This window comes from Tenrec ecaudatus, chromosome 10, assembly GCF_050624435.1.
Source record: "Tenrec ecaudatus isolate mTenEca1 chromosome 10, mTenEca1.hap1, whole genome shotgun sequence".
NCBI classification, from domain to species: domain Eukaryota; kingdom Metazoa; phylum Chordata; class Mammalia; order Afrosoricida; family Tenrecidae; genus Tenrec; species Tenrec ecaudatus.
The window spans coordinates 139072479-139085053 of record NC_134539.1 but is presented as its reverse complement, the minus strand read 5'-3'; the positions used below and the strand labels follow the sequence as shown (position 1 = coordinate 139085053).

General features: G+C 59.3%; 1 protein-coding gene across 1 annotated transcript; it reads left to right on the top strand.

The window, feature by feature from the left end:
- Positions 1–946: 946 nt before the first annotated feature.
- On the top strand, positions 947–11936 carry SLC4A1 (solute carrier family 4 member 1 (Diego blood group)). Its single transcript, XM_075559673.1, has 19 exons — positions 947–961; positions 1049–1139; positions 2465–2526; positions 3219–3399; positions 3494–3629; positions 4333–4456; positions 4574–4658; positions 4815–4996; positions 5392–5602; positions 5799–6011; positions 6167–6315; positions 6408–6602; positions 7941–8114; positions 8502–8591; positions 9105–9271; positions 9779–10032; positions 10844–11013; positions 11091–11264; positions 11856–11936. The coding sequence occupies exons 1-19, from the start codon at positions 947–949 to the stop codon at positions 11934–11936; spliced, it is 2754 nt and encodes a 917-aa protein (XP_075415788.1).
- The last annotated feature ends 639 nt before the right edge of the window (positions 11937–12575 follow it).

Genomic DNA, 12575 nt, shown 5'->3' with positions numbered 1-12575 from the left:
CATAACCAGCACCTAGCATGTAGCAACCACTCTGCCAGAGCAGCGAGGTCCTGGTCCACATCTCGGCTTCTCTTCTAGAGGCAGCTCAGATGATGTCAGCCCAGGCCATTCCAGAAGCCAGGAAAATGGCGGGTGGGGTTAGTGAACTGCAGGGTAGTCGGGGAGACCCTCTCTGAAGAGAGGACGCTTGGGCTGTGATGTGAGCGGGACTGAGAGGCGTGGGGATGGCACACGCAGGCTGAGGTGAGACTGCGGCATGTGCAAAGGCCCTGGGGCAGGGAAAGGCGTAGTGACTCATGGGAGGGGTGGAGAGAGCGCAAGGGGAATGGGGCTCAATGGAGTTGGGTGGGAGGAATCGAGGACACATCACACAGGCGCGACGTTTCAATGCTCTGCTCCCTAGGCTTACTCAGGGCACCAGGGGCACTGTGCACACAGACACACCCCAAATTCCAAGGGTGCTGCAGCCAGTATCCAGCCTGAAGCATCCATCTAGTAGGGGGTGGGGGATGTTTTAGACACCCTCACGGGAACTAGGGTACCTAAACTGGGGGACAAATCGTGCCCCTACAGCTGGCTGAGTCCTGAGGATGGGCAGGAAGAGAGCCATTAGAGGCCTGGCAGGCAAAGCAGGAAGTGCATGGAAAGGACCCCCCTTCCCACCCTCCACAAGGCGCTCAGGTTGATGCCAGTCCCCAAGCTTCACAGACTGTCCTCCCGAGCCCACCCCGCCCGGGCCTTCAAACCACCAGCCCCGCTCCCGCCTTCCAGCTCCACTCACTGCCTTTCTTGGACCCCATCATTGCCCAGCCCCTCGAGGGTAGGCCATGTAGACCCCAGGATGTCTCGTGTCTCAGCCTCTGTGCCTCTCCCTGCAGGGACCCGCTGGGCGGGTTATGCTGGGGACTCAGGTCGCGGCTGACAACTGGACACTCAGGACAGCGCCATGGGGGATCTGCAGGTGGGTCTTTCGGCACCCAGTGGGTCTCTCCTTCCTGGAAGGGGTGGAGGGGCCTCCCAGGTGAGCCCTGACAGCCGCTCCCCGCAGGACTACGAAGAGGTGCTGGAGGAGATCATGGTGGAAGAAGCATATGAAGACCCAGAAATCATCATCGAACCCCAGATAGAGGAGCCAGCAGGTAGGCCACGCGCCCCTCTGTCAGCTGGGGGTGGACTGCTGAGTCCTGGACATAATGCAGGCCACACTCACTGCCATGGGGCCATTAGGGCACGGCGGCCCCACAGCACAGGGCAGAACAGTCTGGTGGGTTTCTGAGACACTATCTCTTTCCTGGGGTGTGAACTGAGAGCCGCCTGGTGGGCAGTTCGAATCTATCTGCAGCTCCACAGGAGAAAGACGGGCCTTTCTACTCTCATAAACAGTCACAGTGTGGGAAACCCACAAGAGGCTTGCCATGATTCAGCAATGAGTCAATGGCAGTAAGTTTGTTTGCTTTTAACTGGTTCCGGGAGTAGAAAGCTTCATCTTTCTCCCGAGGAGCAGCTGGTGGTTTCGAACTGCCGGGCAAAGATAAGACACAAACGAGAGCCGCCCCTCGCACAACCACCAAGCCAGCTGGTCTCTGCAGGTCAAGAACTGCACCCCACAACCCCAGGGCCAATCCCCCCACAATCCTCCATGATTGAAGGATAAACAGAGTTTTGTTTTAAATGATCACAGGTGACTGGGGACAGGGAGGGGGAGCAGGGCCAGTCACCCGTCTCCATGGCCCTTAATGGGGGAGAGGGCAGCGGGGCCTGTCTGACCCAAGGACATGGGGTCACATGCCACCTGTGTGCCCATCCAGTGCCAGCTTCTAAGCCAGGCTCTGGGTCCATTTGAGGGGTGTCGCTTGGTGGGGGGGGGACCAGAGGTCTTAAGAAATGGGAGGCTGTGGGGACCCCCACGGCGGAGACATGCCACCCGCCTTGGCCTGCCCAAGGTCTTGAGCGAAGAACCGGAGGAAGGGCCCTGTTTACTGTCAACAGGACTTAAGCGCAGGCAGTTGGCGTGGAAGACACGCGCGGCCCCTTTGGGGAGTGGGGTGGCCTGTGCTGGGGGGCGATATAAGGGCTGGGGCATCCTGGGTTCCAGGGCTCAGTGGAGGCAGGGAAGCTGCTGGGCTGGCGGGACCGTTGAGGCAGGTGGGAAGACAGAAAGGAATCAGGCTGTGGAGGGTAGCAGAGAGGACGGTGACCCCAGTCATCCTGCAAACGGCAGCGAGGACCTTGCTGGGGAGCTCCACTCTTGCTGGGGTGGGGCCAGGCCGGGGTCTTGTATGAGGCTCAGAGGGGGAGCAACGGGGCCTCCCGGGACCCAGAACAGGCAGGGCCCCAACCCAGGACCCACAGAAGGCCTGGGATACCATCCATGCCCAGGTCTCTGAGCTTCATGGTGGGTGGTGTGGGGGCCTTTCAGGGCCCTGAGGTTTGGGGGACAATTGTCTCTGGTCTGCCATTTCAGTGCACCCCACCGAGCCGACAGCCACAGACTACCACACCACATCGCCCCCAGGAACCCACGAGGTGAGGAGCGGGGCCTGCCCATTCCCTTCCCTATGCCACCCTTGGGAGCTACCGTTCTGCCAGGGGCAGGCAAGCTCAGGACAGGGATACACCAAAAAGGAGTAAGAGTCCTTGGAAACAGGTAGAAGGGAAGACCACACGCACACACAGACACACACACACACACATACACGCAATGTAGAGGTGAGACTTGGGCCCCAAGCCAGAGAGAAGTTGGCTACTGGCGTGTGTCCCACCCTCCCCCAAAGCCCTGCTCTATCTAACTGCTGAGGACATTGGCTCTTCGGCCGACCTGGGAAACTGAGCCACACACCCACTGCACAACCTTGAGACTGAGCCAGACCCCAAAGCCCCTGTGTTGGAGTCAGCTGGACCCGCCTTCCCTCTCGTCCCCTTTCCCAACACTCCTTCTGGCCCAGAAGTTCTCCAGATACCTCTGGCTTGGGGTCATCGGGGGACAGAACCCGAAGTGTGAGCTGCTTTCCAAGGTGCCCCACCTAGACCCTCAGACAGCTCCCTCCATGTCCCGGCGCACCCAGCATGACCATGGCAGCCCCGGAGCCTGAGCAGCCCCACAGAGGCTGCCCCTAAGCCCTCAGAGTCCTGCCAGCATCTCTCCAAAGCCTGCTGCGTTCAGGGCCCGGGTGTCTGCGGTGGGACTAGTGGGTTCACCCTGGCCCGTGGGGCCGCAGGTCTATGTGGAGCTGCAGGAGCTGGTGATGGATGAGAAGAATCAAGAGCTGCAATGGATGGAGGCAGCACGCTGGGTGCGGCTGGAGGAGAATGTGGGGAAGGACGGAGCCTGGGGCCACCCGCACCTGCCTTACCTCACCTTCTGGAGTCTTCTGGAACTGCAGAGAATCTTCGCCAGGGGTGAGCCCCTGGGCCCCACTGTGGGCCCTGCCCGAGGCCTGGGGGTGAAGGAGGGCCTAGGGGCCACACCTGGTTCATCCTCTCCTGCCTGCAGGCACTGTCCTCCTGGATCTGCAGGAATCCTCGCTGGCTGGTGTGGCCAACCAGCTGCTGGACAGGCTTATTTATGAGGAGCAGATCCGGCCGCAGCACCGAGAGGAACTGCTCCGGGCCCTGCTGCTCAAACACAGGTACCTTGTCACCAGGGGGTTCCCTCGGGGCCCACCTTCCCTTTCTCACCAGCCTCAGAGTCTTCCTGGGGTCTTCAGGGGACCCCTCCCCCACCTGGCAGGAGCCCACTCTTTTCCCACTAAGGTTCCCACCTCCGACCAACACCCCTCAATACTCAAAACTCATTGCCTTGCAGTGGACTCCAACAGGGACTGACCCTATGAGACAGAGTTGAACGGCCCCATGGGTTTCTGAGATGTTCTATCTTTACCAGAGTAGAAAGTCTCATTCTTGTCTCTCAGAGTGGCCGGTGGGTTTGAACTACTGACCTTGTAGTTAGCAGCTCAGTGTATAACCCACTACGCCGCCAAAACTCCTCGCCCTTCTCAAGAGGTGACCATGTTTCTGTGCTCAGAACTGGGGACAGGAGTATGAGAACCTGAGCCCCACCCCCCACCCCACCCCAGGTCTCTGGTCCCCAGGGATCAGTCCCACAAACTTCTTTTGCTTTGTCTAGTCTTCTGGCCCCATCCAGCCTTCTAGACAGAGATCATCACGAACCTCCTTCCTGTGAAAGGCTGCTCTGATTCTCCTGTCCGGGGGTCTCCCTGGTCTGGTCCCTGGGAAGTTCCACTTGGTGTCTATCCTTGATCATTTCTGCCCACAAAACTCCACAGCCCAGCCTGGACAGCTTGCTCAGTCCCCTGGTGTTATTTCCTGCAGTCATGCTGGAGACGTGGAGGCTCTGGGGAGTATGAAGCCCACGGTTCTGACACACTCTGGGGAACCCTCGCAGCCCCTGCTCCCCCAAACCCCCTCACTGGAGATGCAGCTCTTCTGTGAGCAGGTGAGGCTGTGTCAGGTGTGTGTGGGAAGAGCTGGGCAGGCCCCAACTCAGAAAGTGAGCACAGTCAGGAGCGGAAGGGCCTGAGCCCCGCCCCCCTCATGCTTCTCCTTCCAACAGGGTGAGGAGGGCACAGAAGGGCGCTCGTCATCTGGAATTCTGGAGAAGATCCCTCCGGATTCAGAGGCCACCCTGGTGCTCGTGGGTAAGTGACCCCAACCTTCACTCTGACCTCCCCCGACCCCCACCTCAATGCTTCCTCCTTTAACCTGGCCCAGCCGGCCTCTCCCCCAGCTGGGACCCTGCAGCCCCATCCCACAGGGCACTCAGGGTCTGGCCTGGTCTCCGGTCCCTCCCGCAGGCCGAGCCGCCTTCCTGGAGCAGCCCGTGCTGGGTTTTGTGCGGCTGCAGGAGGCGGTGGAGCTGGACGCCATCAAGCTGCCCGTGCCTGTACGCTTCCTCGTGGTGTTGCTGGGCCCCGAGAGTCCCCACACGGACTACACCCAGCTAGGCCGAGCTGCTGCCACCCTCCTGTCAGAGAAAGTGAGGAGAGCCCAGTGGAGGGTAGGGGTGGGGGGGCGGGGGGTTTCCCTCTCTGAGCTCCATGGGTCTGAGTGGCTTTAGGTGCTTCTGTCCCACCTGGCCAGGGCCATGGCAGCCATGACAGGGTGCAACCCAGCCAGATCTAGTTTCGTCTGGTTTACTGTAACCGGGCCCACTCGGTTGGCCTTGCTCCACCCATCTGGTTTATGTTCCCTCCTGCTCCTGTCCACACGGAAGGCCCCTGGGTGTCCCTTGAAGCTCTGTCTAGTGGGAACGAGGAGTTAGCGGGGACAGGAAGAGCATCCCACAACCTGAAGGAGCCTGCTTAGAGGGAGGGGTCTTGCCCCCAGAAGCCATGGACCCCTGGGCAGCCCTGCCCTCTCCCCTGCCTGCAGGTGTTCCGCACAGATGCGTACCTGGCCCAGAGCCGGGGGGAGTTGGTTCACTCCCTGGAAGGGTTTCTGGACTGCAGCCTGGTGCTGCCGCCCACGGATGCCCCCTCTGAGAAGGCCCTGCTCAGCCTGGTACCAGTGCAGAAGGAGCTGCTGCGAAGGCGTTACCTGCCCAGCCCCACTAAGCCAGACCCCAAGTTCTATAAGGGCTTCGGTATGTGCCCTGCCTGGCTGGCCTGGGGCTTGCTGAGTCCCCTAAAATCCTCGGATTCCTCCCACTTTTCATCAAGTAGCCCTGTACTATCTCTCCCCAATCTCACCCCTCCCAGGCTTCTTGGCCACCCCTTCCCCTCATATATGCCATGCCACCTCTCCATCACCCCCTCCAACCACATTTCTGCTTCCCACAGACCTAACTGGGGGTGAAGGAGGGCCTGGTGGCCAAGATGACCCTCTAAAGCGGACAGGCCACCTCTTCGGGGGACTGGTTCGGGATGTCCGGCGGCGCTACCCCAAGTACCTGAGTGACATCACCGACGCACTCAGCCCCCAGGTCCTGGCTGCCGTCATTTTCATCTACTTTGCCGCCCTGTCACCCGCCATCACTTTCGGTGGCCTCCTGGGTCAGTGTCTCCGCCTGCGCCCCACCCCCCACAGCCCTGAGTTCTGACCCCATCCGACCCTCTGGATTCCCCACATCGGCCAGCTCAGTCATGCCTGCTGGTGAGGCTCTGAGCTCTGAACATGGTCCTGACGTCGCCGTGACCTTTGCCCACAGGAGAAAAGACCCAGAACCAGATGGGGGTGTCGGAGCTGCTCATCGCCACGGCCGCGCAGGGCATCCTCTTCGCCCTGCTCGGGGCTCAGCCCCTGCTCATCGTTGGCTTCTCGGGGCCCCTGCTCGTGTTCGAGGAAGCCTTCTACTCGGTATCCGCTTCCTGCCCGCTCTGCCCCAGCGGCTGGCCCCTGAGCCCGCCCGCAGCGCCTGACTCCCCGCGCCTCTGCCCGCCCCCCCGCAGTTCTGCCAAAGCAACAGCCTGGAGTACATCGTGGGCCGCGTGTGGATCGGCTTCTGGCTCATCCTGCTGGTGGTGCTGGTGGTGGCCTTCGAGGGCAGCTTCCTGGTTCGATTCATCTCTCGCTACACCCAGGAGATCTTCTCCTTCCTCATCTCCCTCATCTTCATCTATGAAACCTTCTCCAAGCTGCTCAAGGTAGGGGCGCTGGAGGCGCATGTATGTGTGTGCATGCATGCGTGCGTGCGACCATGGGCCGGATAAGGAGCCCCGATGGCGCTGTCCTGTAAGCATTAGATCGCTAACTACAAGATCAGTGGTTCAAACCCACCAGTTGCTCTTTGGGACTCAGATTTACCGCCTCAGAAACCCTCTAGCAGGGCCGAGTGCGTCACAAGGGACTCAATGGCACCGGCACGAGGTGGCGAAGAGTGTGTCTGTGGGTGTCATTGCGCTCACGTCTGTCTGCAGAGCATGTGTGTGCTTGCGCTGTCCCCTGTGTGTGGCAGTGCACTGGGTGTATCGCCATGGGTGCATAGCCTACGTGTCTACCTGGTCCTCGTTCAACACATGCTTGTGTAACTGAGATGGTATCCACCTGGACGTTGACTGTCACAGCTGTGTTCTTGCTGTGCCTGTGTTGAGTGACTGTCCAGGGGAAGGTAGCCTTGGTGCGCCTGCCCACGAAGGTGACAACACCATCCTATGACTTATGGGCAGGGTGACAGCGTGCATACATACCTAAGTGTGACCGTGAGGAGCTGCCCCAGGGAGTCTGAGAATTCTCTCACCTGCTTGCCCTCCAGAACTTTAGAGCCTGAGGATGGAGCACCCTGCCTCCCTAGCTCTGTCCCACGGAGCCGCGTCTGCAGAAAAGGTGGACACGGCGCCTGTCCCTGATTTCACTGGCTAGTGGGTCTCTCTGTTACAGCCTTCTCATATCTCTCAGACCCTGGTAGCACATACAGGTGCATGTGTGCTCATATATGATCATTGTCTGTGGTCCACTCCACCTACTCTTAGCCTGGTCTCATCCTTGAACACCTAGCTGGCCTCCTCTGTACTCATGAGCACTAAAGAAGATGGGTGGATGGGTGGATGGGTGGATGGATGGATGGATGGATGGGTGAGGAGTGGATGGATGGATGGATGGATGGATGGATGGATGGATGGATGGCTGAATAGATGGATGGGTGACTGGGTAGGTGGCTGGATGGGTGGATGGATGGATGGATGGATGGATGGATGGATGGATGGATGGATGGATGGATGGATGGGTAGATGGGTGGATGGTTGGATAGATGGATGGATGGATGGGTGAGGAGTGGATGGATGGATGGATGGATGGCTGAATAGATGGATGGGTGACTGGGTAGGTGGCTGGATGGGTGGATGGATGGATGGATGGATGGATGGGTGGGTGGATGGGTGGATGGATGGGTGGGTGGGTGGATAGATGGATGGGTAGATTTGGCTAATACAACCAACCTGAATCAAGTCTGGAGGCAAACAGCGTGCCTTGGTTTCCGGCTACAGATATTCCAGGACCACCCACTGCAGCAGAACTATGACCACAATGTGATCGTGGACCCTAAGCCCCAGGGCCCCCTGCCTAACACAGCCCTTCTCTCCCTCGTACTTATGGCTGGCACTTTCTTCTTCGCCATGATGCTACGCAAGTTCAAGAACAGCTCCTACTTTCCTGGAAAGGTCAGTATACCCCCCTACCTGCCTTGGTCTCCCTCACCCAACCCTAGGCCAACAACACCCCACTTTCTCCTTATTTCTGTTCTTACCCTATGCTCCCATTCCTAACCCCATCCCCAATGATTGAACCTGCTCCTCTCTTCATTCTAAGTCTCCCAGGTCCCTCCTCACCCTTGCTCTGCATGCTCAGATGAGGGATAGGTCCTTGGAAGGGATGGGGCAAAGCCAAGGGAGGAAAAAAGGAAACAGGTCCAGTGGAGGCATGAGGTGCTGGAGGATCCCCTGGGAAGGACAGGGTCCTTGGTGAAGGCCAAGTTGGAGGGAGGATAGGCAGGAGGTTGAAGGTAGGTAAGAGCTGGTCACTGACTTTGTCCCTCTACCCATCCCCAGTTGCGCAGGGTCATCGGAGACTTTGGAGTTCCCATCTCCATCTTGATCATGGTCATGGTGGATTCTTTCATCCAAGATACCTATACCCAGGTGACCTTAAGTCCTTCTTCCGACTCCTCACTCCATCCTCCATATCCAGAACAGCTCCTCCCAACCTGAAGCCAGCTCCAATTGTCCCTACCCCCTGCTGCCTCCTCTGGGAACCCCATGCCTTTCCACAGCCCACAGAACCCTGTGGCCAAAGGCAGGGGCAGGCTCCCTCCTCCTCCTCCTTCCTTAACCCAGAGTCTTTGAAAAGAGTCTGCTTTGTCACCAGGCAGATGGGTGTATGAATCTCAGCTCTGCTACCAAATAGCTGTGTGATATGGGGCAAGTTACACACCCTCTCTGATTCTGTTTCCTCATCTATAAAGTTGAGAATGAGAAGATGTATGTAAAGGGCCTCATGCTGTGACTGGGCACATAGTAGGTGCTCAACATATGGATATTCCCAAGTTTTGCCAACCCAACTGTCTGATTCCCCAGGACCCTGCTCTCTCCCCCTCTTCATCGCCCCCTAAGGGTTCTTACCAGCTCCCTTACTAGTCCCCCCTCCCACCACAGAAACTCAAAGTGCCCAAAGGTCTCACGGTGTCCAACGCCACGGCCCGAGGCTGGTTCATCCACCCGCTGGGCTTGCATTCTAAGTTCCCCATCTGGATGATGTTTGCCTCGGCCCTGCCTGCCCTGCTAGTCTTCATCCTCATCTTCCTGGAATCCCAGATCACCACGTAAGAACCGGGGCGCTGCCGGGCCTGAGGCAGGGAAGGGGTCCCCCTGCTCAAAGCAGGCCAGGCACAGAGGAGGGAGCATCAGGCTCGGATGAGTGTACAAGGATGAGTGTACCAAGGAGCTGGGAGGAGGAACAGCAGGGGCAGGTCCAGGTTTTATGGGACCTGGAGTTTTGTAATTTGGGGAGTCCTTTTTAAGAAAAAGCATCCACAACGAGAATGACATCAGACAGGTGCTGGACTGTCGAAGGGGCTTGCATCTGTACAAGCTTCATCAGCCTCCAGGCCCGTCTTCCTGGGGAGGTTCTAGGTGCTTCTGAACCCCGCCGCTCTCAGAGTGTGGGCGCCCACGATGGGGAAGGGGAAGGAGAATAGGGACTTCAGAGGGTCTGGACACAGAAGGAAAACTGAGGTGCAGAGAGACCCCAGTGTGGGAAGAGGAGGGAGGAACAATGGGGACCTGAGGGGAGAGAGTCCCTGCTTACTCTGGATCTTTCCCCCACTCAGGCTAATTGTCAGCAAGCCGGAGCGCAAGACGATCAAGGGCTCTGGCTTCCACCTGGACCTGATGCTGGTTGTGGGCATGGGCGGGGTGGCCGCCCTCTTTGGGATGCCTTGGCTCAGCGCCACGACCGTGCGCTCTGTCACCCACGCTAACGCTCTCACTGTCATGGGCAAGGCCAGCGGCCCTGGGGCCGCAGCCCAGATCCAGGAGGTCAAAGAGCAGCGCATCAGTGGGCTCTTGGTCTCTGTGCTTGTGGGTGAGTGAGGACCACCCCTGATCGCCGCCTGCCCCAGCCCCGCCAGCCGCCTCTGCCCCTTAGGCTTTAGGGCCCCCTCCAACCTCCCCCAGCCCCACACATGGCTGCCCACCTCCCCAGCATCAGTGAGTCACTGGGTCCCCCCATGGGGTTAGCCTGGAGGAAATGCCTAGGGCCCTGGGATGGCGGGGGTGGGGGGGGGTGTCGCAGTGGGGACGGGTGCTCCAGGACCCGACCTGCTCTCACCAGCAGCTTAACAATTCTCTGTCTACATGGTCCCTGGGCCTCAGTTTCCCCATCTGCACAGTAAGGGGTTCGGTTGACTTGAAGGCAGTGAGTTTTTGTTTTGCCGATGTCTGCCGCTCAGCTGCTCTGTGATTGACACAGAGCCAGAGTCCCAGCAATCTAGGAAATGAGCGGGGGGGGGGGGGGGGGGGGAAGCTGGGGAGACAGGAGAGCCACTGGGCTCTGCTGAGCTCTGAAGCAGCTGAGTCAGCTGGGCTCAAGGTGGCCGCGCTCAGGACAAGGGCAGGAGTGGGGAGGGGGAGGCGTAGAGGGAAATGGAGGCCCCCAGGCTGGAAGTGGGGTTCCCTTTCTTAATCTCTGTAACCCCAATGAGATGAGACAGGCAGGCAGGAGTTTGCTGATTACTACACCTCTCGTGCCTTGGTCTTCTTGGGCATAAGAAGGGCCCACGGTAAAGGCTCCATGCTGTCCCCCTGGGTCGATTTCTTAGTCCCAAGTCTGGGCTGGCCCCTGCTGGTGCTGGCCCTCTGATGGGCAGAGCTGCGAGCGTGGCTTCTCCCTGTAGGCCTGTCCATTCTCATGGAGCCGATCCTGTCCCGGATCCCCCTGGCTGTGCTCTTTGGCATCTTCCTCTACATGGGAGTCACGTCCCTCAGTGGCATCCAGCTCTTTGACCGCATCTTGTTCCTGTTCAAGCCGCCCAAGTACCATCCGGATGTGCCCTACGTCAAGCGGGTACGGGGCCCTCCCAGCTACCCGGCCCAGGTGGGGTGCTGGGTAGGGCAGGCACCGACCCCTGCCTTTCCCTGCAGGTGAAGACCTGGCGCATGCACCTGTTCACGGCCATCCAGGTGGTCTGCCTAGTTGTGCTGTGGGTGGTGAAGTCCACCCCCGCCTCGCTGACCCTGCCCTTCGTCCTCATCCTCACGGTGCCCCTGCGGCGCTTTCTGCTGCCCCTCATTTTCCGGCCAATAGAGCTCCAGTGTGTGAGTAGCCGCCCACCAGACAGAGAGGGCCTGTGGAGCCAGGGCAGCGAGGGGGCCTTGCAGGGTATGGGGAATGGGAGGGGCGGGCCGTGGCGGGGTGTGGGGAGGGGATGGGAGGTGGCGGGGGAGGGGAAGGGCAAAGCTGTCATGACTCAGGTGTGGATCTAGGGTCTGGGTTGGAATCCTAGTCTTGCCCCTTATTCGTCAGAGGCCTGGCTTTGCTGTGCCTGGGTTGCCACCATCTGTAACAGGGGATAATGACAAGGTTGATGGGGGAGTCCACTGTGAGACCACTGAGTGGCTGGTTGGGTGGTCTTCTGACTTGTCTTGATCAGAGCAGCATCCCCCCAGGAAATTCTTCCACCAAGTGAAACAGGTCACTTGAGAGCCCACCCACCCACCCACATCTGCAGACCTTCCCCACTGAGGCACCAGATCCCCCCACCCTTTGAAAACCTCAACTGGAGGACAGGAGGTGTCCAAGCCTCTGAGAGAGGGCGCTGTCCAGGCGGGGGGCTGGGGGAGGCGAGGGTCCCGAGCTGCATGCCCTGTGGCCTTCTCACCCCCTCTCTTTCTGTCTCATCCCTCCAGCTGGATGCTGACGATGCCAAAGCGACCTTCGATGAGGAGGAAGGGTTGGATGAGTATGACGAAGTGCCCATGCCCGTGTGAGGGTTGGGCCCAGGCCAGGTGCTCCCTTCCACCGTCCCTCTGCCGGGAGCGACCCAGGGCAAATCAGAAGTTCTGGGCACCTCATGGTCTCCTGGGCCTCCTCCTGGGAAGCAGCTGAGTGGCTGACTAGAGGTGGGGGGTGGGGAAGGAGGGGAGCCTAGGAAATGTCCCGAGGTTAGACTGGCTTTTCTGGCTGGCAGTGGCCCGGGAAGCCCATGTTAGGGGATCCACTGCACAGTGCCTCCTGCTGCCACCCTGTGGGCTGGCATCCCATGCTGGGAAGCTCAGGTTTGAGCCTGGCTCCTCTGGCACAAGCAGGCACAATAGCAAGGCCGGGGGGTGGGGGGTGGGGGGTGGTCAGTGTCTGTCTTGCTGTGTGACCATAGTCAAGTACCTTGACATCTTCAACTTCTGCATCCAATCCTGTAAAACAGGGATACGATCATCATACCCACATCCCCCCCCCAAAAAAAAAAAACACGTGAAAGGGCTCGTTTACGTGAGTCAGCATTGCTATTGGAGCCCGCCCAAGTCCACACAGCTTCTGAGCCACGCAGGCCGGCCTTGAACCAGCAATTCTGGCTCCCAGGTCAGAACGTTGTCCTCTACTCAGCTGTACACCTTCCTACGCTCAGAGAT